At 39.5% G+C, this 27,968-nt stretch overlaps 2 protein-coding genes across 2 annotated transcripts in view; one reads left to right on the forward strand and one right to left on the reverse strand.

Moving 5' to 3' along the window:
* The first annotated feature begins 578 nt into the window (after positions 1-578).
* LOC100678304 overlaps positions 579-27,968 on the forward strand; it is a 35,984-nt gene continuing 8,594 nt past the window's right edge. The window contains exons 1-3 of the mRNA XM_031920912.1: positions 579-975; positions 20,148-20,277; positions 21,012-21,179. Of these exons, the coding sequence (XP_031776772.1) occupies positions 20,160-20,277; positions 21,012-21,179 (286 nt within the window). The 5' untranslated portion in view covers positions 579-975; positions 20,148-20,159. The remainder of the gene's footprint in view (positions 976-20,147; positions 20,278-21,011; positions 21,180-27,968) is intronic.
* On the reverse strand, positions 21,320-22,110 carry LOC100678278 (28S ribosomal protein S21, mitochondrial). Its single transcript, XM_016990087.2, has 2 exons — positions 21,964-22,110; positions 21,320-21,648 (listed from the first exon to the last, which is right to left on the reverse strand). The coding sequence occupies exon 2, from the start codon at positions 21,646-21,648 to the stop codon at positions 21,379-21,381; it is 270 nt and encodes an 89-aa protein (XP_016845576.1). The 5' UTR covers positions 21,964-22,110; the 3' UTR covers positions 21,320-21,378.

Raw genomic sequence — 27,968 nt, forward strand, 5'->3', positions numbered from 1 at the left:
CTCAGAGCAACAAAAAGTCTCTCCGCACTGTAGCCAAACATTCAATTAACACCCGACACACACGTGTATCCCATTAGAATAAACATTAAACGTCCGATAAATCAACTCTGCTGCAACGCCTCATATATATATATATATCCCCTCCACCAATAAATCGCCAAGCGCAATTTAATTTTGCACACAGTCGCTCTCTTGGCTCGTTAATATACTTCCTTAAAGGCCGTTTCTAGTTCATCCTCGCGCATCTCGCAAAAAAGTCCTTTTATCAGACGCCAAGCTCTCGCACCTTCATACACACTCTATACCTATATGTATACCATAGAGACGAACCGGTGCGCCTCGCTGCAGCGCAAAGCAAACAGATCAAATCAAGGCAAAGGGAATAAGACGTAAGTGAAGTAATAGCTCTTGCCCATTTAAGCGGCAAAAATTTCAGCCGAGTGAAATCCAGCCGGCGCGCGACCGACGTGTATCAAGGAAAAGCCTCTCGCGGAAGGAGAAGGCATATATATACGTATACACACACGTATACGCACTCTTTCTACTCTCCTCTCTTGTTCCTCTCTTTCTCCCGGCGGACTCGGGCCGAGCGTGAGCAATCAGAATCTACCTGACCAGCGCGTCGCGCGGACCACAGCGCCAGACACTGTGTACTTTGCCTGTGCATGTGCGAGAGGGTTGATTTGATTTTTTACTCGTCGATTCCGCGAGGGAGAGAGATCGGTATGCCGTTAACGAGTCTAGCCGATCGCCCGGTGAGTTGTGGCTATAGGAGGTGAAGTGATCGTTAAGATGGGATAATTAGCGGACTTTGGTTCTGGTATACGCGAATCGAGCGGGCGTTGATTGTGATTTTAACGTGGGAGTTGGATGAGAAAATTCGGAGAGTGAATCGTTGATGTGCTTCGAGGAAGATCGGTAGGGGCATTGCGATTCGTTGGTCCAAGAAATTTTGAAACGTCGGAATTAGAGCAGGTCAGTATGATATTTTTTTTCGCGTATTTAGGTAAATAAACGAATTGTTGACGAAGCTATATGGTAATTAGTTTGATTAAAAATGTAAAAGTTGTCAGTTGGTAATTGTGAGTGGTAAACAAGTAAAAGTTAATAACACGATCTCGTTAAGAGTAGCCGCGTCGTTAAGTCGTTAAAAAACTGTTAAAAACGTAAACCTAGTTAATCATATTTCCGAGACGATCGTTGAAAAAAATTGCACTATAACGTGCCACCCGCAAAGTTCAATATTATTAAAAAAAATCATGTAATTTTATGTGAAAAATGCTATAATAATATAACATAATATCACTGCGTATAATTCTCGCCGTAATCAATTACAGCTAGTAGTGCAGTATGTGAGATCTTCTAATAGAAAACAAGCTCTCCTTCCATGCAGTATGTGTGTTACAGGAAACCAATTTCTAAACGCAGCGCGTGTAATAAGCGTCTCCGCGCGCTTCGTTGTCCTAGTATAGTGTAGGATTGACGCATGAAATCGAAGCTAACGTCTTAACACGATTGGATTTTATACGTTCACTATACGCTTGCTGTTGGTGACTTTTCGAAGATTAACTTTTTGATCGAGCCGAACAAGTTAAAGAATGTAATAATAATATTTTTGGCTTTTTAACTATTTTTCATCCAATACAAAAAGCAAAACAAACCGTTTGTTTTAATTTGTTGATACAAAGTAAGCTCACACGTCGTCAAATTGATCTTCGAAATGCAATCAATTGTCAATTAATATTGATAAATGACCTTGCAAGGCTAGCGTGTCATCAAGCACGCCCACTACATTATTCCCATTGATAAAAAAAAACGCGTTTTTACCTTTGATTGGAAATCGTTTTGAAAAAATTAACAGTCTTGAAATCGCCGCTCACGCTTCGATGAGCATTTTCATTTCTTCTCACGATGGTGGCATGTGGAACGATCTGCAATTCTGATTTTACATGCACTATATATTCCAAATCGATCGAAATTCAAAGTGAAAATTCATTATCCTAACACAGGCGATCATCATTAGTGCTCAATTCTTCAAATAAACGAGGAAAAACTAGTTTGATTCATTCTTGAAACTTTTACTGTAACTATATCAAAACATTTCTATGACGAACCTGCCGCAAATGTTTTGTACTGAATACAAATTAATTTGGATATGATCAATTCATGATTCGGAAATAACTCCCAAATAAAGATTACTTTCTTTGTTCTTTTCACGATTTTCTTGTTCTTTTCCATCCTAACGGAATACAGTCTGCTCAATAGGCTGCGCTGTGCGCAACTAAACTGAGAAATTTTGCATGCGATCGAAATTCATGAATTCAAACTTTCCTATTTTTAACCGGTAGTAATATAAGAACGATTTTATACGAAAATAATAGTACAAATTAAAATGAGACAAATAATTTGTTAACAGAATCAAACGTATTGTTAAAGAATATTTATAAATACTAGCGACTTTAGATGAGCTTTGCGCGCGCAGTTATATCATGAGCGTGAGTTATACCAATGATGATGCTATGTATAAGTACTTTGCATTCAAAACAATACATTAAAATAGATATAATACATGACAACTGTATTCATGCCTGTAGCCTCTACTCGCAGTCGAGCGTGACCTTATTCTTATCGGGGAAGTTTCGAACGCTGCAGTAGTTTGTAATATCGTTAATGTGAAGCGTGTCATTGTAAGTGCAGTTATACATATCATGAGCGGATGAAGTAGCAGGCCAAACAGGATAATAAATTAAGTTGATAATTTAGACTCGCACCGGAATTTTTAAAATAAAAATTATGTTTGGTACACAAGTAAGTTTTGAATTCTGCGGTAAAATGAACAGACAATCAGATGACGAATAGAATGATTACCATGTTGTTTTAGAGTAGGAGGATAGCATGTGTAGTAGTATAGCTTCTTACTTATCTTTGCAGGCTGTATTCGTAGAACTAACGTTAAGGTTTAGTAGCGTTTTTAGACGTTTCGAGCACTGATACTATCCTAATATCTCATTTTATTACAACTATTATTGCTGTACTCATCATACTTATGAAATTTAAACACAAATTAGAATTCATAATCAAACCGCAAACGCGCCTTTTTTAACTGATCAATTAGACGACCGATCAACTCCTTCAGGAAGAAACGATCGAGACTTTTATAGGTAGGAAATATCTTGACGATTGATGAAAAAACCGTCCAACAATTACAAAACCGAACGTTGCACGCGTAGCTCACCAACATAAAACACTGCCTCTGCCTCGACAATCTACTTTCCTAAGTACCGTATGACGCGTACATAATGAAGCATGGTTTACGAATTTAAGCCAGCTGACGTAAACTCCGCAAAACACACCATGAGTCGCAATTCACGATTCACGACATCGGAAAGAAAAGAAAAACAGAGTTCGCGCGCGGCTAGTGCTTGTTCACAAAATAAAAGTTCGCAAAATCAGATATCCATTAAACTAACTTGATCACACACGTAACGCAGTAATGTACGAATAACGTAATTTCGTGTTGTAATATGAAAAAAATCCACCTAATAATATACTACAAGGGATTAATATTCATCTCGTATGGAAATCAAAATCATCACGTAAGACACTATCCATAAAATAATTTCTACGTAAGATCACTTTATGACTATCAAACACGAGAGGCGCAGCAGCTGCTACATAGTACTCAACGTACAATCTCGAAGCGTATCGAGTCTGAATCAAATTTAAATTAACGCCGATAGCGTCTACAAGCGCAGCGGCTTGGCTATGCCTTTTAATGACGAATTACAATATAAACACAGTCTGCATCGCATCTCGAGTAAAATAATATTGCTAACGCACGAACGTGCAGTATAGCATCTCGCACACATAGGGCAGCTCAGCTCCGACGAGTACACCGATACCTATATCTCTCGAGAGAATCTCTCTCCGTGTCGTAAAACGGAAACGGGTCCTCGGAAAAACTGCATCGAAGACTAGTCAAAACTCATCGTATAAGACACGAGCGTAATTTTAACGACGCGACCCTAAAAAAGTATCCGTATATACGATCGGGACGTAAAAACGAGTAAGCCGCATCAAGATTGAAAAAAAGAACTTGCTGAAACTTGCTGCTTGAAACAGCCGCGACGCGATAATCCATCAGAGAGGAATCGAGCGCGGCGCGGATCTATCGCGCGCAATAAGCCGAAGGAGAAAAAGAAGAACAGGAGCAATAAACAGGCGTCATAATCGTTCGGCACGAGAGCGAAATAATAAAGCCTCTTTTTTCACGGGTTACGAGCCTCCGCAGCTCGCAAAGCACAGAAGAGAAGAAGAGCAAGCTGCGGCTATGCGTACAAGGAAACGGAATTAATGGCAGAATAGCGCTCGCGGAAGAAGCGGTCATGCCCACGTGCCCCGGCGTGGATATATAAATATTAATTAATACGCGGTAATTATGAGCTGCGCGAGCATATCCACGCCTCGGCGAAGCCCTTCCATACTTTTCTTCCTACTCTTTCTCCCGCTGATTCTTTTTTCACTCTTCGGCTCAGCTCTGTATTGTCTACCTGCGCGCGCGGAGTAGAGATGTTTATCGCATCTTGACGCGCGCGTGTTTTGCGGCTACTGAAATGAGGGTATATATATTAGCATTTGATGATGATGCGTCTGGCAAGTCTTTTTTTTATTTTTCATTGTTTTCGCAGACGCTGGGTCTTAGCGTGATTCGGCTTATTCGTTATTATCGAGATGAAATTGCCATTTCGAAGGTGAGAACAAGTCCGCAGGTTCATCTTTGATTATTATAGGAATAATCACATTCAGATTATATTTATCACGTGAAATCTATGGTAATTGGAATTAGCGTAGAGGAAATTCAATTATAGCCTGTGAAGCATAATTCACGTAATAGGTCTAACATAATGCACTTTTTAAATTGCGTTACATTGAATCTCTAAAAAGAAACTTAACCAAAGTAAAAAGGTTACGTAACTTGCCATGCCCCTTACATTTTGTTCATGGTACATACTTTTATTTGTACCGGTGGATTAATTTACGGCGTCGACAAACTTCCGAATTAGTCAATCCACCGCTAGAGACATATAGGAGGTATACAGTATATATCCTATGCGCTTTTTGTTCATGGTACATACTTTTACATTTAATATATTTCATTTTATTGAAATAACAATTTTATAAGTTAATGTACACAAATTAAATATGCGGAAAGTTACACTTACAATTAGACAACACCATGAACAAAATGTAAGGGGCATGGCAAATTACGTAGTAAGTATCTTGAGAGTTGTTTGTAATTGATCAATATATTACTTAAGTTTAAATTACCAATCATTTGACTGGGCCCTTAATTAAACATAATGATTTTTTGTTAGTCGTATTATAAATAAAATAATATGATTGTAAACTTAACTTATTTTAATTAATCTCAGTTGTTTTTTAATCTGTAATTTCACAGTAAAAATAATTATTGACATTCATGATGATACGCAAAACATCAAACGCGCCTAACCTTTTTACGTTGGTTAAGTTTCTTTTTAGAGATATAGCTGATAAACCAGTAAAATGTTCAATCTAAATTTTGAAAGCGAAAGAGAAAGAAAAGAGCTACAATTTAAGCCCCGGGTGGTCGAAATTGACTGATGGGATCAAAAGTTATACGGATTTTAAAAATAAGAGAAATCACTGATCTTCGTAAAAAATTGGTGATTTTTTGTCATTTACAAGCCTTTTGACCTAGGCAACCATTTTTAACCCACCAGCCCTCAAATCAATTCTTTTTTTTAATACTTTGATTCTACAATTAAAACACATTTTTAAATTGCGCCTCCAGACAAAAAGTGGCATTTTCCTGGTTTTCGTTAATTTTCCCCGTGTTAAATTCCCATAAGAGAATTTAAACTGCCCGGCAAAAAATAGGTATTTTTTAATCTTGAGAACTCAAGGTTTTTCGGGTTCTGGGTGGCCTAAGGAACCCAAAAAAGTTGGTCTGGTAGGTGTGCCCTCAAATTTCAAATTTGTTCACTCAGACCCCCTGAAGTGTCCGGTTTTTTTCTGGATTTGCACATATCTACTTCTATTTTGGTGAATTTCGTACACATGTTAATACATGTTAATATCAGCACGTGCTGCCTCGAAATCCAAAAGAAGAAGAATACTCCTAAATAATTAGCCGACCTCATTCCGAAAATTATCTGTCTTATTAAAACAGCCAAAGCCCAGTAAAGACAGAATTTATGACAGCCCATCGCGTAACTCCAGTCAAAATGTTGTGCCTCGAATCACACGCTATTATAGTCGCGTCTACGGTTATAATAATCGTTAGACTACAGACGCCGCCTCTCTCACAGCGTGACTCCTCCCCGAAGAAAAGTATCGAGATGCAGACGAGATCCGGTTTTTTTCTCGTCGGTATATGAAGACGTCGCACGCGCGTGTACATTTAGAAATCTCCTAAGTAGAAGGTGATTTACAATACGACTCCGCACCTACGACTTCCGAGCCTCTGGTGCATATACACTATAACACACTTGGGGCGGGTACCGGTGGATTAATTTACGGCGTCGACAAACTTCCGAATTAGTCAATCCGCCGCTAGAGACATATAGGAGGTATACAGTATATATCCTATGCGCTTTTTGATCAGTCCCGAAAGCTGAATGAAGATGTGCCTTTCGTAGCCCTGTACGTACGAGGCGGTCGTAAAATACGCGCGTGCGGTTCTTTCTTTCGTATACGGGAAAACGGTATGGGATGGAAAAGAAGAGGGGGGATTTTTATGGGATCCGGAAAGAATCCGAGCGCAGTGCGTAAATTCCTCGGAGAGGAGTGAGGGGTATTTGCATGAGACGCAACGTTTTCATCTTTCACCTGAAAGTCGTATATGGTATGAGATTTTCTGGGTTTATGCGCGTTATGCGGTAGTGACTTTTGTACAAAAGCGGATTAATTAAAATTCACTGCAGCCTGCAGTATAGGATTTTATTTGCTGACGAGGATTTATTAAGTATGAAATAAAACATTTGCAATAAAAAGCAGTCGGGGTTTGAAAAATAAAATCGCAAATTTTGCTCCCTTCTTCATATATTTTCAAAATACATTAACATTACAAAACTTAAGAACATGCTAGAGTTTCTTCGAATCTTGTATATCGACTAACTTACACTCGTAACTTCGAGACTTGAAATATCATTCAGACATTCTTATTCCGATAAAACTAGCCTTCTTCCAGCTCTTATAGTCTTCACTGAAGTAAGCATACGTTAATTTATCTTCCACTTCTCAACGTTCACGTTGCTAGGGATTAATCGAAAAAATTATTCTTTTTGTCGTTATAAGCAACGTTCACGCATTCCTCTGTTTCAATCCCGTATTCATTATTATTTATAATAAAATTTATAAAAACAAAAACGCGAATAGCTATAGCGTCAAGATAAAACTAGAAAAATAAAGGATCCAGAAAGTACAGCGCAACTGCCGAGTATAACTTTGTAATTTCCACAGAACCATTCGCTAGAGCCATGCAAGCTCACCTGCAAACTTTGCAGCGTATTCTCGGAAAAGTCGCGCATACACGCGCAAGCTTAACGGGCCGTTAAATTACGCGCACGAAATGATCTCGGAGCGTATGAGTATTCCAGCGCGTAAAAAAGCTGCGCTGCCCCCCCCCCCCTCGTGTAAAGGTAATATGGAAATGAGAAACGAGCGAGTGCGCGTAATCTTTAACGGTTGTCTCATTCAATCACTGAGCCGAATCGGTGGCAATAACCTGCCCCTTGTGAGCGCTGCTTTTTTTTTATCGCGTGAAGTGGAGAGCTTTGCTTTACGTGTATAAATATACATACGCATACATAAATGATACATTGTTATAATCGGGTGAATTTTTCAAATGAAAAAATTCATTACATTTTAATCTATTGTTTATTCTACAGTCTCATAATTTTCTTTTTGAGACCATCCATTAAAGCGCAATCTATATGATAATCCCTACGACCATTAAAAAAAAAAAACTAAAAACAGAGCTTGTATAAAAAATGCGGAAGTCACAATACTCATTCTCGTTTTCGCGAAATAACAATCCGCCACTAAATCATTCTCTGGAAACGAAACAACGCCGTCAGTCCAGCAGAAGGAGATAGAGATGCTGCTTACTCACAAGCCAACGCTCACGCACTGCAGACGCGATATTATGTACTCGGTTCGCAAGCAAGTATCTCATAGTATGGAAAAGAAAATCTCATAGTATGCAGCAGCAGTAACGGAGCGCATCAAGTGGACAGTTATAACTTCGTCGCGCGTTAGTCAAATATTTGTGCGGGGAAAAAAATCGAACGCGCGCGCGCTGACGGTGCTTTCTCTGCGCGGCATCAGGCGAGAGAGCAAAAGTACAATAAACATGCAAACGCCACCACTTGCGGGAAAAGTTCTTTATGCTTATCTTCCGGTGTACCTTGTGTTTGTTGTACTTAAACTGGAGAGTTAGTAGCTCGAGTTTTGTGATTCGATGATTTTTTGTTTAATTAGAATATCGAACCATGAGAGGCGGGAAGCTTTTTATGACGTGGTATTATTTGAATTCAATAAATTGCATGAATTTATAACTGCGTGGCGTTTAATGTTTTATTGCTTTATTTTATCGTTCTGTAAGCTGGTATTTAAATTGATAATAATAATTTAATAAATAAATAAAAAACTAATAATAAGCGTGATTTATTATTAGTTTCTTTATGAAAGTTACATAAACTTACGTTACATTTTTGTGTTGATTATATTCTGTATGTTCTATCATCGTGCATTTCATCTGAAGAGAATATCAGTAAAAACTGATCATAATTAATATTTTTGATTGCAACTGTTATCAATGCTATAAACTATTGTGCTATGTACGAATACATCCGCATTGCATAGCTTGAATGAAAAGCATATTACCCTCAGAAGAAAATCTCTCTTCTAACATCAATTTTTCATTACAAATAAGTACCTGTTGCGTACATATGACATATTTCAAAGCAGCTCCGTATAAATATCTGCTAAAACAACAGCTCATCAGCAGGAGCATGTCGCCGTCCACCGAAGAAAAAAATTAAGAGGTCGTATACTGATGTCAACTGTTCCACTTGATGCGGAAGGAGGAAAAAAGGCCAAACTGGAATAAGGATGGAGGAGAAGAGGAGACGATTGTCGATGATACGTTGCGTGAGGTCTTCTACCAAGTTTTTCTTCGGTTATACGAATCGCTTTATTACCATTCTGTTTGCCGACGGGACCCGTGCGTCTATCTGATTTATGTCGTTGGCCTATAATACCGACGCCTGAAGAAGCGGATCTTGTTGTTGTGTGCTGAAGAATCTTTTTACTCGATCTCAGTAGTAGAGATAATCGTTGAAATTGATAAAAGGCAATGATCGTGGATATTAGTTGGATATCGCTTGTTTAAATTTTTTTATAAATACCAAGCAATGAAGTAAATTTAAAAATTATATGAGTGAATTTTCTTGATATAAGACGTAGTACAATATTTTTTGATTCCCGCGTGTTTTTACATTATACATGTTATGGATTTCGTAGTATTCAGTACGTATAATACAGCAGCTGTTTTCTTGGTCACCTCATTCGTCATCCACTTGTTTATCCAACTCTTGATTCGTTTATTCAAGAATTCAGTCGTAACAGTTACACTGATATTCGTTCAATCTACTATACTTTGTGCGATCAAAAGGACGCAAAGCCAACACAATTGTACATTTTTTCCGTCTCTGTTTTTAATTTACTATCTCGCGCAGCTTTTAAACTTTTACAAACTGAGATGCCCTACGATCAATAAAATCAAATTTCACGCGAACAGTATTTTACAGTGCATCTGAAATCCAAGCCAGTAAACAATCGACACCTCTATTTTTAGCTCATTCAACCCGTAGGCAATCGTATAATTCTCAATCCATCATCCGCTATACGCACACATACACATCGCAAAGGGTATGGAGCCCTAAACTCATCGTTCTCTCCATTGTAACGTAATAAAGCCATTAGCCGTCGAGAAAAAGGCACTTTAAGCGATAACAAACGTGTATCCCGACGAAATTAAACGATGGCTCAAACGACCGGGCAATTAAGCCGAAACTTCCGACACAACATTTTATATCGCGGGGTCCTGCGGTGAGGTGGCGCAGACAAATAAAATTTCGCGCGCAGGCGGGATATATTGTTTAAAGAGCTGCCCAGTAATAACGTCAATATAAGCTTTTACAGTCGAGCCGAACAGCAGCCGCTGTTATTATTATCTAGATATTCGCCGGGCGGGCTTCTTAATTAACGCGATTCGCGAGGATTCTTTTTCCCTTTCGACGCGCCGCGAGTCGTTATTTTTTCCCCGCTCACATTATACATTGGCGACGAATTTAGCAGCAGAATTTAAGGGCTCTCTCTTTCTCTTGGTGTGGGGGGTAAAGAGTCATTTTTATTGCGGGAATTCTCGGTTTTTGGTGACATGCTCGCAGGTGGCGAACTGGCAGGTATTGTCGCGATATCTTGGTATTTTTCATTCGGGACTTTACGAGGGCGACGACGCTTTCAGAGGGTTTATCTGGAATTGGCTCGGTCGTATCTTAAAAGGATGCTCGAATTGATTTTTGGGAGTAATGGTTCTATAAAAATCTTATATGTTGCTGGTAACACTCGATTTATCAAGTGACGTTGAAAACACATTTTTACGAATACAGTGAATTACGAATCTTTGTAAAATTGTATTTATAAATCTACGATTATGTTACTGCGGAAAAAAGTAAAGTCACAGTATTAGATTTTTTAATACCAATCTGATTCTGATATATCGCCTACCCAAATTATCTCACTCAAAATGTGAATCTAAGTATTCTTTTTTTATATTAGTTATAAAAAAACGAACAAATATTGCACCAGTTAGAGCATCTTATTTTGGTAGGTACTCGGTTTCAAGCATACTCGAACAGTTATAGCATGGGCAGCTGAAGGATGCCTATAACGTGATTGATTTGGTACCGATTAATCATGACTATATTATGTATGCATTTCGCGAGCACATTTTGATGAGAGAAATAAAAAAGTGCGCACATGTGCTACCTACTTTAGATAGCCAGATACCACGTAGCTGGCAAGTTTAAGAGGTGAGAGAAAGGCCAGTCCAAAATGTTTTTTTTTTATTGACTCACTAGTATTTTTTCTCCGTCTACAATATATGTAATTAAAAATATTCTAAATCATTAAATCATGGTGTAAATTTGATTATTTAAAATCTCGTTTTAATTTTAAAGTTATTCCTCTGACGTCAATAACACACATAGTTAAGTATGGTTTTGAGATAAGCTTTAGAAAGCGAAAAAAAGTCATCAAATCGCATGTCCTTTTGAGAACAATACTTTATAGTTTTCGCGCTTAAAAAATAGGACACACTGGTAATAACACTTAGCATATAATCATATATATATATAAAAAAAAATCGTAAAAAATCGAATTTATTGGCACGCATTCTTTTAACATAATAGAAATACAGCTAGGAGTACAGTAACGTCAACCCAATTCGTCCTCGGCGAGCTCATCTTAATAGAATATTTCACGGCGAATCTGTCAAATTTATTTCCACCCGGATGAGACATTTATGACTCTGGTGTTTGCATTTGAAAACATTGAAATGGTTCGAGCGGACGAATCGTATCGGGAAACGCCGCGAAGAAAGCGACAATCCTCAAACTCGTCTTTCTGCCGCGTTTGGTCGTGCAGCGTCACGCTTTTATCTTATACTGTAGGAAACTAAAATATACTACCGAGAGTCCCGTTAATTGTCTCTCTCCCGTGAAACACCTAACTCAATTATTCATTTCAGTATATTGGAGGTGTATTATTTTTGGATGACTCGATTACAAAAATAGAATGGCCTGTTTTGTTCAAATTATTGAGATGTTTCTTCTCATTATAGATGAACAAAAATGTTGATTATTACACGAGAATTTTACTTTTATCACTTATAGATATTATTCAAGAGATTTTCTGAAAATTTTTCAAGCACCCTTCCATTCGCATTTTTCGCTGAGCCTCAACCTATACTTACCTATATACATTTATAAACTGGATGGCACGGCCTAGGCACGCGCAACAGCTGCTGACCGACGCATTGCAGATTTTCCCCCCTTTTTCTTTCCGTTTTGCCGCGCACGTGCGCAAGACGGCATAAACACGTACGTACAACCTCATACTTCCCAGATATGCTATACGATTTTTCGCCGTACAGGCTTGGTCTGCGGATGAGGTAATCAAGTTTCCGTTTCCAAATTGCATTATAGCTTCGTGAATATACGAGCTGCGAATGTGTCGGTACCTCGGGATTGTGCGAGCGCTATATATACCTATAGCGTGTGTTTTGAAGCCGCGGCTGTAATGTTTATGTCACAAAGTTGCTGCTGGCATAATATACAGTAGTTCGTTTGATTACACTTAATTTCCGAGGGTGTTAAGATAAATGTGTCACGTTTGCTTCGGGGTGTAATTTAATTCTATTACACGCCGCTCACATGCCCCCGCGCGCGCGCGCAATCACAAGATTTCGCGTGACATATAATGCTGCACTCCTACGTCGGGCATAATAAAGACGGAGATGATTGTTTTGGAATTACAATTATGAGATGTATGTGAAGCGGTGGCAGTGCGGCTGCATTTAAATTGATTACACTTTGTTTTCTTTTTTTCTAAAAAAGAGCGGCTAATTTAATTCATAATAGTGTTGTCGCACACCCCCTTGGCTTCTTGTATAACGCTATTAAGTTGATTATTTTATTACGTAGGTATGATGAAGTTTAACGAAGCCTCGTCAGTATTATTTTATAGACGAGTTCTCGCTTATGTCGCCGAGCATAGCGTTTATTGTCGAAATTACTTACTCCGCCGTCATCTCGGAACACACAGCCGTGTATTTTATCAGATTCGTTTTAGCACGTACAGCTTTGCGGAAGTTCGAAACAGTGTATATCGGTGTTTTCACGAGTCAATAGTATGACACAACTGTGCTTCTTGCGGCATATTGCGCGGGTAAAATCAATGAGTTGCCGACTCTAATAGATCTCGTTCTTTTTCACAAAGCGGATCCGGTTATTTTCTTGTCACATACACACACGTGAATAATCCCTTCTGAATGATGTAAGCACATCGCTCTTGTGAAATAAAAAATTCCGAAACGTCATTTCGAAAATGATAAAAACTACGAAATTAATTTATCTTATTCAAATCCAGCATACGGACATTTGTCAACGACCGCGTCTTTTTCACTCTCTCGTCGCGCGTCTCTCTCGACTTTTACGATCTGTGTATTCAGCGATTTTTCCTCTTCGGCCCGTCGGCGTGTCGTCCTTTACAATCTGTAAATAAGCCATAAATTAGCGAAATTGCGCGTATATCGCGCTCACAAAGCTTTCCGCGGCCGTATACCGCGCTCGCACGTTCGGAAAATCGCCGGAGGCCGCGCAAAGGCCGTGAATTTGCACTCGGAGCATCCAGCGACTGATCTGTATAATCCAGACGAGCTGTAGGTATTCTTCTCTCTCTTCCTGCTGGGCGTCTACTGCTACGTTTTCGCGTAAAAATGACAAATTCCAAGCCTCGTGCATGTATATAGAGGCGCGCAGGCCGAGCGTGAAATTTTATCAAATTGATGCGTTGCCAGATTGAGCGCAACTGGATCAGCGACTCGTTTTCGAATGCCTTATTTATTCGTGTAATGTTAAAAACAGATCCTCGTCGGAACCGTTTTATAAATTACACTCGTGTATCCGACACTTGTATGGAGCCCAGATAACAAGGGAAAATAATACACGAACGATTCGTCTTCCAGATAGTGCGAAGTGTATATCGGCTAGAGAAAATAACCGATTTCACGGCTTAAAATTATCATTCGGAATCCTGTTAAAAATGCTCTTCCGGCTAGACGTAGAATATAAGAAAAATTCCCCATCGATAAAAGAAGCCCGTAAAAGCGTGAACTTTCACGCACCTCAGCGCCTACGGTATCATCTCGAGGGACACCTCGAAATTCGGTAAAAAGAAACCGGTCGCTGCGTGTGTAAAACACTTTCCTCCGCTAGGATAATCCGCCGCATGCGGCGCGCGCATCTTCCGTGCAACGCAGCCGGTTTATAATAGACGCATAGCGCAGCGGCACCACATGGTTAGAGTCGCGCGCGCTTTATGATAGCAATACCGTTGCGGAGGACAGCCTGCAGTGTCTATGTGTGTGTGTGTGTGTGTATGACGGGGAGAGAAAGAAGACGAAGAAGAACAGGTGGACTGCAGCAGCGGCGCAATGTCAGCGGGGCTTGATTGGTCGCAGGAGAGAGGCACGACTGTTTTTAAAGAGAGCGCGGTGCAGTATTTTATATATATATATATACCGCGTTGTGCGCACTTGTCTTCGTGTGTCTATTTGCACTGCACGACGGTGTACGGTCTTACAGCCGCTCGTCCAGCCTGACATTTTAATGATTTGCATCCCGACGGGGCGGGGGATGGGATGTGCAAGAGTGTAGAGGGATCGTGGAGGAATTTTTCAGGCTTTTCTCCGCTTGAATTCTAATGGGGATGTACGCAGCCGCCGCAGCTTTGTGGTTTTGAAAAGCTCGCGCGCGGGCTGCTGCAGGTGTGTAGTTTCGCGTCTGGGGTATACTCATTATACGGTTTTATCGCTTGCGGCTGCTTGCGCGAACGTCAGTTACTTTTCTATTATAATACGCGTATATCGTGGACAGCTGGAGTGTGTACTTTGACTTATGTCTGCAAACTAATAAAACGAATGCGGTGAAACGCGATGTTCGGATATATACGTACGCGGTTTTATGATCCTGGCTATTTCGTGAACTCGTGTTAAGCATTCGGTCGAGTTGTGGAAATTTCGTCAGATTTAAGGAAATCGAATTCAGTTTCTCTGCTGGAGAATAATTGAATGAATGGATGATGGACTTGTTTTTTAGTTAACTGCTGAAATTTATCGAGGAATATTTAGACACTCTTGCTTTCACAAAGAGAAAACTTTGAAAGTGAAAATAAGTATAATAATTTCGGAATTCGAAAAATTGAGAGGGAAAATTATTTCGACCCGTGCATATCGTAGAAGTCTGTATTCTGTTTGAAAATCTGTTTGAAATTAATTATTGCTTCCTCCTAGAGGAAGCTTTGTAATAGTAAAATTTTGAGTTTCGTCAAAACTTTTAGAAAATACTTTTTGGTGTGTTAGAAGTTCAAATCACGTGTTTTTAGACAATGTCCGTATGGATGTGTGTGTGTGTGTGTGTGTGTTTGGATGTGTGTGTGTGTTTGGATGTGTGTGTGTGTATGTATACCGTAATATTTCTGGAACTACTCGGTCAATATCAATAAAATTTGACATGCATGTATATTTTTGGTATAACTATTTTTTTATGGCCACTTTTTGATTTTTAAAAAACATTATTTTGCGTTTTTTTCAATCATCCCATCGTTACAAACAATTCAGCTAATATGCATTTGAAAGAGAATAAAATTACCTACATTTCCCCGTTTGGTCCTCGGGATCGACCGCTTTGTTCGGCAGATAAAATGAAAAAGGTGATTTTTTTTAAAAATTCATATCTCTGAAACTAAACATCATGTTGATGAGTCACGTGTAAAACTACATCCCATTAAAATTTCAAATGATTTGACTACTTATTTTTTCAGTAAAAAATCGAAAACTGGAAAAAATGAGTTTTTTTTTGTGCCTCGATTACGGAAGTAAAAAGGCTTTATTGCACTTGAGATTTTGGGAAAAAGTAGATATTTTATGTGTCTTGGCTAAGTTCATTGCGCAGCTTTCAAACCCCTATGGTTCTTAAGATATCAAGGTTTCAATTTTTTTTTGAACATTTTTTGATTCCTCATATCTCTAAAACAATGCAGTCAAATGCAACAAAAGTTTATTTGGTGATTAACCATAAAAAAGCTATTTGCTGCTAAAATTTTAAACGATTTCGTCGAGCGGTTCTCAAGTAAAGAGCTACAATGTAAAAACTGATTTTTCTTAAAACTTTTTCTTCCTCTTATAGGGGTGTCGTTGCACGTCGTTAAAGACCCTCTCTATTAATTTATGTCAAAATGATATATATATATATATATATATATATATATATATATATATATATATATATACACATCAGTATGACATATAGTACATAAGTACTGCCAATCTTTGCGCAGATGGCTTGCTTAAACGCAGTAAAAATACTTTTTGGAAATATATTGAATTCAAATTATATTTTATTAACATATATTGTATGTTTATTAAAACGATACATTTAAAATTTTTGAATTATAATTTTAAACTTTTTCGACGATTTCACCCGTTTCAGATCCACAAGATTTGGAGCCTGATAATTTGATTGATTTGGTATTCGGAGTTCTGATATACGACACTGTGTATAAATAATGCAAATGGTGAATCAACGTTCTAAAAGAAGTGGTGTAGAGTAAAAAAATAAAGTCTCAAGACATTCACTTGCTTTTTTTATTAGAAAAATAATAAAATATAATTTCTCTTTTGTTGATAATCTTTGTTGTACATAATACACTAGTTTTATTATTGAAAGTTTATTAATATGATTATGTATAATTAAAGAGGAATGGGAATGAGTCGTTGGGTTTTTGAAATAAGAAACACATCAATTTCGCGGAAAATTGAGCGGAAAAAAAGCAATTTGAGTCGTCACATAAAGTTTCATGACAATGAGAAACAAACATGCAGAACATGTGGTAAACAAGTGCGTAATATATATAAACATGAGCAAGATGTGCGCTCTTCTAAAAGGATGAGGTGCGAAAAGTGTAAAAAATATATAAGGAGTGGATCAATGAAACGGCACGTTGCTACTTGTGGTTCAGTTTGTACCATTTGTGATCGAAAATTTACGTCTAAGAGATATTTGACGCAACATATTAATCACAAACATTAACATATTGTAAAATATTAATAATACAATTGAAATATAAATAAAACTTTTCTTTTGTAGTTGCCCTGTACTCAATTCCAACTTATTCAGATCCACAATATTTTGTATTATTTTTTAATTGCTCCTTCAGCAAAATAATCGAGATTGAAAATATTTAAAAAAGCATTAACATTGTATATTAAAATAATATTTTATCTATTGGAAGTATAAATTTAGTTGGAGGAAGGTACGTGCCAATGAATTGGCAGCGGTTTTTTTAATTGCATCGACTACCGCATAATTTTACGGTTGAATTATTTCACAATCTACAGGAATTCATTCTCGATTAAGGTTCTTTATTTTAAAATTTCATTTAAAAAAAAGAGAAGAACCAAAAATCAAATCGTAATTCCAAGACGTGCTCCGACAATTTCGATCTCATAACGACGTCCTTAAAGGGCTGTAAAAATGTTATCGGCCCAAATGCGCCCCGATCATTCCAAAGGCAATTTCGCGCTAACGTATAGCGCTATAAGCCAAACACGCTCGATAATTGGATCGAAGGAGGAAAAAGAGCCGAAAACTTTGCCACTGGATTTTACATGATTTTGAGCTTTCGTTATACGCGTATATACGGATCGAGGAAGTTCCAAAAAAATGTTTTAAGCCGCGCAGCGGCCAGAATCACAGAGCTTCGGACAAAATTACTGCTCATCGATATACATATTTATTGATCAGGATTACCGCGGTTCGATAAGATTAGCTCCAGATGTCACACGGTGCGGTCGACAGGCCGAAAACAAGTTCATTTCACGGAGCTAGCAGCGTACGTAAAACTTTGATACGTATGCTATACGGAACAAGTGATACGTGTATTGAGGAATAAAAAATATCCTTGCATTTACGCGTCATCAAATTCGACTCGAATCACGACAGAAAATCGCGACTACTTGCATAACCGCGACGTGTCAGGCCTGATAATCCAAAGAGTTAGAAAAAGCTATCACAACTATATGTATATACTCGCATATACGACGCGCGAGAACAGATAGAGCATAATCAAGCCCGGGCATCGCTCTCTCACCATTAAAAGCGACGTTCCGTCTCATTACCGAGCGACGTTCCCTCCTCGCCTCGATACGTATCCGCGAGGCACACGCGCAGCAAGCGATTTCTTGTCCCTATGGCTCTTATATCGCGGCAGTAAAATTGGAGCTACCTCCGTACGCGCGTGCGGGGTTGAACGGCACGCGCTTGCGGTGTAGCGTAATGGTGTCCCTGAGACCAAGACTCGCGGGAAAAAGGAGAATACGCGCGAATCTCGGGAGCGACGCGTGCTAATCGCGTTCGCTGCGGTTGGATTCTGGAACACACGAGAGAGACTCGAAGAATGCGACGCTGCGTGTGTAATGAGCAGGTCGATTTTAAGTATAAAATATTATTTTGTTCTCAGATCATATTTTTTTTTTTTTGCCGAGAGGGCACCGCTTAACTGCAGTTGTTGTTCCAAGTAGACGGCGACTTCTTCCTCGTCCCGGAACAATGATTTTGAAACTGGTCTCGAAACACTGTTATACCTATTTACCTCCAGCAGACAGACGCTCTAATGACTTGTCTTCTGTATCTAAGCTATGTGGACATAAATACAGGCTACTGCTGCTGCGCGTCGTTATATTCTCTATACTGAATAAATAATACATCTCGCAACGGCGGAGGCTGTATAGCAAGCAACGTGAATACGCGTCTTGTTTCTACCGCGTATACACCGCGGACGCAGGGCATAAGATTGAAGTCGCTTTATTGGTACTGTGTACCATGATTACAGTAGTTTTCTCTCTCTCTCTCTCGAGAGAGAGAGAGAGAGAGAGAGAGAGGCAGCGTTTCATTGGATTTTTTCGGCAGCTCTTGTTGAATGGGAGAAAAATTTAACTTCTTTCGTTATTATACCCATATACGTCTCCGGAAATCCCAGCAGTGCGAGTCGCGTCGGGCTGCGAAAGTAGCTTATCATCAGGGGTTCAATGCGCTCTTTGAAAAATAAGTGATTTTTTTTATCTGCGCGCGCGTCTGTGTTATTGGCTGTGTATAACTGTAAGAATTGTAAAATCCATACTTATGCGCATGTTGTTGCGAGATTTCGTCCTCTCGCATGTGGCTGCAATTAAGCCTGTCTCGCTGGGCTTTTCGTGCACGCCTTTACTTTGAGGCTCGATATTTTTAATCAGTGAATTTATAGGGCCTCTAACGGAGGATTCACTAATTATTAAGAATTTTTTCTTTTAATAATAAGAATTTCATAATTTCTTAATAATTGAACAAAAAATATGCAAAGCTCATAATACGGAGTAGTGGAGAGATCATGAACGCAAATCGAGAAAAAAGAAAGCGTAAAAGGTCTGATTAGCTTTGCGCAGCCATATGCGGCGAGAATAATCCTGGCCATATAATAATTTTATTATGAGTTATATGAGAAGCCGCAGATAAATATTGCCCGAGGACTGACCTCATGAACGTGTCACAGGTGCGCGTGCGTATCTTAATTAATTGCAAATTATCGTAAACGTCGCGTCGAGGCTTCTTATTTGCTTCTTTTGCAAAATCGTGTATTAGTTTATTATATGCCAGACTTAACACTCGCGGCCGTATAGAGAGATAAGTCATTATTCCGGAGCTCAAGAAAGTGACCATTATAAGCGCGCGAGCTTTATTAGATTTCCTGTAATCATCGTGAATTAAAGTGTCGTTATTCCAACGCCGTATAATCAATATAGTATGATTAACGATCTCGTTCGGAATTTTTATTGCTCGATAAATTATTCAACAATATGCAGACATACTGTGAAAAAACGAGTGTTGGCAGGCAACAGCTCTAAAGATTTTCATAAAATCTCGCTACCTTATTTTGTTACAATATAATATATTTAACAAACGCGCGTAAATTTTCTAGAATATATAAAAAGCACGAGACCGGAAGCCAAACGCACACATAGACCTGATAGGCATACAGCTCTAAAATAGTCTCTTTATAGGCAATTCTCGGCACACATTATAAACGAAAGCGAAATAAATCTCTCTCACATATACGCACACAGCTATATAATACATATGAGAAATATTAAAAACGGCATATGCAAAACGGTAGCGGCACGTCAGCGCAGCGACTCACGATCGGACATTAATTTCACATTTCAGAATGCCGAGAAGATGCCGAGTCTTTCATTCCTGATTTTCTCGTTAAGCTGCCATCATGTCCTGCAACTGGCGCTGGCCGACGAGATTACTGTGAGGCGACAGTCTGATGGAGATGTCTTCGCCATTCTGGGTAAGTGCCTTCATGCGCTGTATCGAGAAAAACGACCTATACGCTGCGTATTAAGCGCTGCAGAGGAAAAATTATATTATAAAAACAGGAGCGTCCATTATTCGCGTTGCGCGCGAGCGCGTGCGGCAATTTTACGGTTCGGCGGCGCGCGCAGGCAAAAACAGCGAGATAAAAATCGTGTTTTAAGGTCTCTCCGTGAGCGTGTTTCGTTGACATTTAGAATTCGCGGTCCGCGCGTTTTTTAATTATGCTTGTATTTTCAGCCGCGCTCGTTAAGTGTACGCGAGTATTTGTCGTTAAAAATATTAATAATGACTTAATTTACGTTTCGTGAATTTCATGTTTCGGAAATGATTTTTTACTTCTTTTAAATTTGAATTTTCAAAGCAGGTTTTCGAAATTTTTTACGTCGAAAATTCGTCTACGATAAAAACTGCTATCGCTACTCTATAAAACTTCATAAAACCAATTGAAAAGTCGTAAACGTTGAGCTGCAACCATCGCATTAGTTGGGCTTATATATATATATGTATATATATATATATATATATATATATATATATACACACACACACACACACACACACACACACACACACACACACACACACACACGCGTATAGGAATGGAAAGCGTCTCGGGCTATAAACCTGTAAACCTTTAATATGAATTCCGAACCTATTAACTCTCCTCATTATTCCATAGTTTCAATAGTTTATAAATTTGTTCGAAAGGTTCCTGTAACGAGGCTTGCATGGTTCTCAGCAGCAATACTGCGAGCCCTTTAGGCTCTGCGCCGTCTGCTTTCAACGGCAACTACAACGATTCCTGCACCTGTCAGTGCAATTATGATTTGCCCGTATTTCGTGAAGACCTGACGATATGCGTCGATCATATACAAGGTACGTGCATTTTTATTTTTGAAAAATATTAAAACTATAATTCGATGGAATTTGACAAAATTTTGTAACGTTATTTATGCTGCTTCAGAAAATTTGTATAAGTTATATGCATTGAATGACGTCAGATGGCCAATGCAGAATCTTGTTTACAAATATTTTTATTCGTATCTTAATATTTACATGTGAATGATAAAGAACCTTATAAACATCCTGGGAATGGGTCCACTCTGTTCTTTCTTAAAAGAAACTGAATCCTACGGTCCATATCTTCATCATAAATAGCCTTGCATCTTTCGTAATTGATACGTCGCCTTACTTGATTTGGTTTCTCATAATACCTAGTTCGACGAAATTGGTCTAATATTTCTTCTTGTCCAAGTATTCTGTTCATTATTCGACAAGCATGTTCGACATCGTTGTTTTTTACAAACACAGTTCTTGCAAGGAAATATGGATGTTTTAATCCCATCTAGAACATATAAAGTTATACAATTTTAGATGCTTCTTGTATTCAATAATACAAGTTATCTTTTAATAAATTAGAGTTAGGTAGTAAGAATATTAGGTATATTATGAGTGTTAAGTAATTGCAAATAGTATGAAGTCTATAAATGGTATTAGCTTTATTTTCTATTTTATATTCATTAAAGAGAATAAGGAACTAAAGTATAGAGGTTAGAATCATGAAAACAATGCTTATATCAATATTTTTGAATGTCACTCAACGAAATCGTGCTTGAAAAAGGAATATTACGATAAGATACCGATCGATATCAATACACACCTTTTTATTAGATTCCGATGAACAACACAAACTTTACAATATATATTTTGGATAAAGTTACGAGCCCATCCGAGAAAAGCACAAGCAGACAAGCAGAAACTGCAGCTCTCAGCTCGCGCACATTCACTGTCTCTGTTCATCGACTTTAGCGCCACCTCGTGACCCTATAGCCGATTTCAGCGGTAAATTCAAAAACTTATGATACATTATTCCAGTAGAGCATCTTGTTATTTTGGAAAACATTGAATGTTCAGCTTAATTACATTACTTAAAAATAATTTGCAAAAACAAAATGAATATACAGTATACACAATGCACAGGCCATGATTCAAGCTATTTTCATCAACTTTTAAACGCTCGGGGCGATTCGCTCCTTGCTTGCGGTTTCGTTTCGACTTGGTCACGGATGTTCTGCTTTCAATTGAAGCGCGTCGCGCGCCGTGCTAATATCCAAACCGCGATCTAATAACGATCTTCCCTGTATACCAACCATCAACATCGTGTACCGCAATAATCTCACGTAAGTTGCTTGAGCAAACTCCGAACTTCAACTATAAATCAGAACATTTTTATAATCTACAGCTTCATCTACATCTTTGCGATCTAAACTACACACACAATTTCAAAATTACATCATCACCATCCTCGATCCAAAATTACCTAATATAGTCAAAACTAAAAATCGAAATATTTTTGCTTCCCATGCGCCGCACACGATTTCGGTCCCGGCCTGCATAATCATCGTCATCATCTCACACGCGCACTATACGACGAGCCCATGGTAAAACTCCAGCCCGCAGCTATATACGCTCGCCTGTATCCGCAATCAGAGCTAAGCCCGTCATTTAACCCGATATAACCGGTATATGGGCAAAGCGGCCTGCACCCTACACTTAAAAGAGGCTAAAAGGTTCTGCCCTTCGTCCGCGAGTTAATGGTCTCTCTTCTACACCTCTCAAGCTAATAAATCTCCGCAAAGATGCGCGCTGCGTCGTATATACAATTCAGTATGTAGGTATACATCCATATGCGCGGCTCCCCATAGCGTAACGTACACATATCTTCAGCGAATCATCGCATATGCACAGCTCAGTCAGTAGCCTGATGCGGGGAACTCATTTGTCTGCGAACGCGCGCACGTACGCCACGTCGTGTATGGATGATACACGTGTACTTATACCTGCGCGGACTGGCCCACCATGAGTTCACGGACGGAAAAGGTCGTGTGTGCGCATAACAGCAATTTCGCGTCGATCCTTCGGGAACACACAGCGCGCGCGCGGTGCTTTCTTTGAATCCCGAGCAAGGCAGCGAGATCGCGTAGAGTGTAATGGAGCGCATAATAGCGCAGTTGTATAATTACGAGCGTTACGCTGATAATATGCAGGGAGTTATGCGGTATATGTTTTGGTCTTTTGCGAATTTATATATTTTAAGAAAGTTCGCATAAGAGTTAACAAATAAATAAAACAAACACTCGACGCAAACAGCTGTAAGGTCGTATAACTAAATTAAATAAATGAAAATGTTGTACAGGACTGTTTTTCGAATAAACCCGCCGCTGCACCATATAGCTTATATGATGATAATATCGGCCGCGAGCTGCGCAGCGAGAGCACACGCGCGTGTTATAAAATCGGCATAAAGATAAAAGCGTCGCTTCCACCCATCAGCCGTGCGGTCGGCTTCTATCATCGCGCCGGGCGCATATATAATGCCGCGCGCGGCACACCGGCGATGAAGTTATTTGAGAATAATCTCTGAAACGAAACGGCGCAGCCGTAAACGGAAGAATTCGCGAAAAAAAGTTGCGGACTTTCCCGCTCTTCGAGTCTTGTAAGTCTATTCCAAAAACAATCCAGATAAAGTAGATCGGCGAAATAATCCGGTAATTTATTGTCGCGCAACACCATTTTTCCACTGTACAATACACCTATACTGCTAATGAGTCCCTCAAATCTTTAGAGCCGTGTCGTAAAACGTTGGGAAACCAGTCCTTTCTCGTAAATAAATTAGAGCCGAAAGGCTGCGAACGGCTAAGTGGAAATTTCTGTAGACATATTCTAGTCCGACGATTATGATTGGTTTGATCGACACGTCGTGCCACGTTTATGTCATTTATTTAACGATTTTTATATCGACGATCGTATCACGTAGTAGTCGCTTTGAAGTTCGGAGCTTAAAATATACCCGGCACGCGCGGACTTTGCCGATTGTATAATTTCACTTTTTATATACCCTCGTTATGAACTTTCGTATAAAGATTGCGCTACAACTCTATGTATAAGTAGTGCCTTTTTCTCTTAAAAGTTTGCATTACGAAGGCAGATTGTATAACAGCTCAAACGTACGACAAAAAAAAAACTAAAACAGTCGAAGTATCGCGCTCTAATCCGATTTTCGTTAATAGACACATTGCGACTTCCGAATTATTTCAAGTCCGCAGTGCATAGTAATAAAAATCCTGCGCACGATGGCAGGCGGTACCTTCGTAGAATGACAGGCAGAAACGGCAACAACAGCAACAATCGCACAGCAGCACCAAAACGGTCGATTGTCGCGGCGTCACGTGCGGCTTGTTATATACCCTCGCGACGGCTGCAATAAGAAAGTGTGAAGAGCAAACTACTCGCTCGCGCGCGGCTACGTACAAAGGAAACTACGCTATACGAGAGAATTAAGAAGCTACTAATAGTTGGAGAAAAAAAGTTTCTCTTTCGGACACGCGCGCACTCACTGCGGGAATATTAATTTTCGCAGGACACGACTGTGTGTAATTAGCGCGATCGCGCTATACTGTACCGTTGCCGCGGTGGTTTTCCTTCCGGTATTCGTAAATTATACTAAAACGCGATACTATTGTGCCCGTATAATGGATTGACGTTTAGTGGCGTTTTTGGAAATTGCGGACGCGTGTGTGGTGCTCGTTTTAGTGTCACTAAATCACCGATCTTTATGTGGGACACATCTGTGCTTCTTATTATATGGATATCTGCGACAGTGTGATATAGTCTTCATTTTTTAATGTTAGAACTAGATATTCTTGCAGCTATACGCAGCTTCCGTTATAGAAAGTTACGGATTTGAATCTGAATTTCTTTTACTCTGTCATAAACTTGTTTTGCCAAAAATTGCATAAGTATTTTAATGAACACTTTCGGCACTCGTGATTTTTAATATTAAATCAATTTCAAATCATCGAAATTGATAAACTTATAAATAAATTCTGAATTTTTGAATATCTCACGTGTCTCTGTATCGATAGGCCTTTAATTACAGGAGAGAAGCATGTTCATTCGGAAAAAAATCCAGGTGAGAGTCGTAGATCCATTACCGGATAGATCTATCGACGCGCGAGTCGCGGCACTGTTAATTAAAACCGACAAGTTCAAAGGTCCGCCGTGGGATCGATAAAACGCGGTATCGGTATTTCGAATCTGCACAGAATCGCCACGTGTGCAGGTAGAAGCCACAGCGTGGCGCTAATATTAATTCCACGCGTTTGACGCCATACCACGTGTTGCAAATTATGTACGTAAGCTCTTGCGAGAATCCAGTATACATTATGGCAAATTAGTTTGATGGTATTCAATTTGTAGATGATGATAGACCCATTCGATCTTTTTAGTGGTTTATACGTCATTATGTAGGTATAGATGCATTGCTGTGTGTTAGACAATAAAAGGGAGTTAAGTAGTAACAGACATATGTTCTTATTAAAGAAACTATAAGCATGTAATTGCAGGCTTATAAAGCTTTTGGCTTGTAAAAAACTGTTGCACGTAGAGAATAGTCTAAACATTATAACGTCTGTAATAGAAATAATAAAATGGCTATATAGGGAAAAACTTTTCTTTTAAGTTCATTATAATATCGGAATTTAAAAATGTACAATTAAACTCTTATATCAATAAATTGATACGTCAAAGATTGCAATTATTAAGTTAAGCTTATTATATAGAAGTACAGAAGTCATTAATTTAAAATGTATATTAACTCACAAATTCTAACTTCTATGCAAACATAGGTATACAGTTAACAGCATAAACTCTTCACAGCTGGATACACCTCGCATCATTAATATTTTAAACGCAGGTCTCTGCAGACACAAATCACAACCCTCTTACGTAAACACAATGACGGCGGACAAAACATTTCTCGATCTTCTCGGAGAAGAGGCGCTTGCATCATTAGCGCACAAAGCGCGACGACATTTTCAAAAGTTATCGTTTACCGGAATAATCGTTGCCTGCAGTGTTCACCATTTCCAGGGAGAGACCGCGGCCGCGTCGAGGTCAACGCGAACATGACGATATAGCTGTATGCGGAATCTACAGAGTGTATCTGAAACCTTGTCAAAGGTCCGTACCTGTGAGAGCTTCTCCCCGCGACAAAGTATCATCGTTTTACCCAAGCCGCTTGTCACCCGCATGATGGAAGAAGGTGCTTGGAATATATTCAGTTTCATCGTTCCTGGAAATTCATTTACTGCATAGATGCAGAGATTCGAACTTTCTCCAGTTAGAATAAATACATCCATAAAAAACTCGTCAACTTATTGCGATATTTTCCAAAGTTCCCTCTTCCGCATACCACCGCGGAAGTCGGTTCACTCACACGCGACAGCATCACGTGTGCTGTCGGCGCATTAGAAAACGCGATCATGCAGCAAGACAACGGCACACCTGCACTAAGCGGTATCCTCTGCAGCATAAGGTTTGTCGCGTGACGGGTATTAATTCTCTCGCTATAGCTCTCGCTTCCAGCATCAAAACCCATTGAATCGTGTCGTCCGACAAGATACCACAGCCGATAATGTCCGTAGCGTGTACGGGTACTCGTGGCCGCGGTCACGCTTTTACGAACAGCAGCAGTGAATTTCGCGCGGATGGATATCGCGTAATCGCTTAATTAGAGGATCGAGTTGCTGCTGCTGAAATGGGATGTGTATAAGGTACACGAATAATATCATAGGATATGCGCGCGCCGAGAAAGAAGTACGTAGATATGTGCTTGTAGCCGTTGGAGATGGAGATTATTATTGAGATCATCAAGCGGTCGTTGCGCGATGCTGTATATGGCTAGTAGGCAAATGAGTTGACGAGGTTTATACTGTGTAAGTGGTGGTGATGATAAAAAGCGAAGGTGTTTCGAGCTAAGCTCTGCTCTGGGGGATGGAAGTGCGAAAGGTTAATGCGAGATTTTCGAGCGGTTTTATAGTTTGAAATACGCTTGAACGTTTTATTATTTGGCGCCTGTGATTGTTATGAGCTTTGCGGAGAAAAGGATAAGTACCGTACGCTGGGGGATGCAGCCCGAGGGAATGTTTTCAGATCGTACGAGTCGAGAGATCTCGCGGAATTACACGACTATATTGGTACCGTTTTAAACGTTTCATGTACGGATGCGTAGATATGTACAGATTATACAGGGACATTTACACACGTTAAACGTATAGCGTCTATTTTTGATAAAAACGTAGTCAAAAATTCCAGCGGAATAAAGCTTACATAAACATACAAAGAATTTCTCTACCTACAAACTAAGCGTGCACTTTCGCGCGTTTCCGCGAAGCGCGCGCGCGCAAGTCACGGAAGCGATAAAAACGCGCGCAGCCCTTCAACAAACAGCAGTAGTATAGTATAGTCGTCGTTGCGGCGTATAAATTTCCCAACTCTTGCATGAGACCACACGGGACGATCTTACATTACAATATACACATCCACTAAAAGCAGCGCGAAAAACTCGAAATTGCAGCAGCGGCACATATCACGTATAGTAGGCCTACATCACATTAGCGCATGAACATACAGGATTAAGGCTATAGCTCGCGCGCAATCCATCCGCGGACATAATGGCGCGATATTAGTGGTCATCGTGCGCATACATATACATACAGTGTCGTACGCGATATCCCCTCAGCTATAGTGCGCGCGAGAAAACCGGATAGTCGCGGATTATAATGCGCGCGGAAAAGCCGTAGTCGCTCGTTAATCAAGCGCCGC

The sequence above is a fragment of the Nasonia vitripennis genome, chromosome 1 (assembly GCF_009193385.2).
Source record: "Nasonia vitripennis strain AsymCx chromosome 1, Nvit_psr_1.1, whole genome shotgun sequence".
Taxonomy (NCBI): domain Eukaryota; kingdom Metazoa; phylum Arthropoda; class Insecta; order Hymenoptera; family Pteromalidae; genus Nasonia; species Nasonia vitripennis.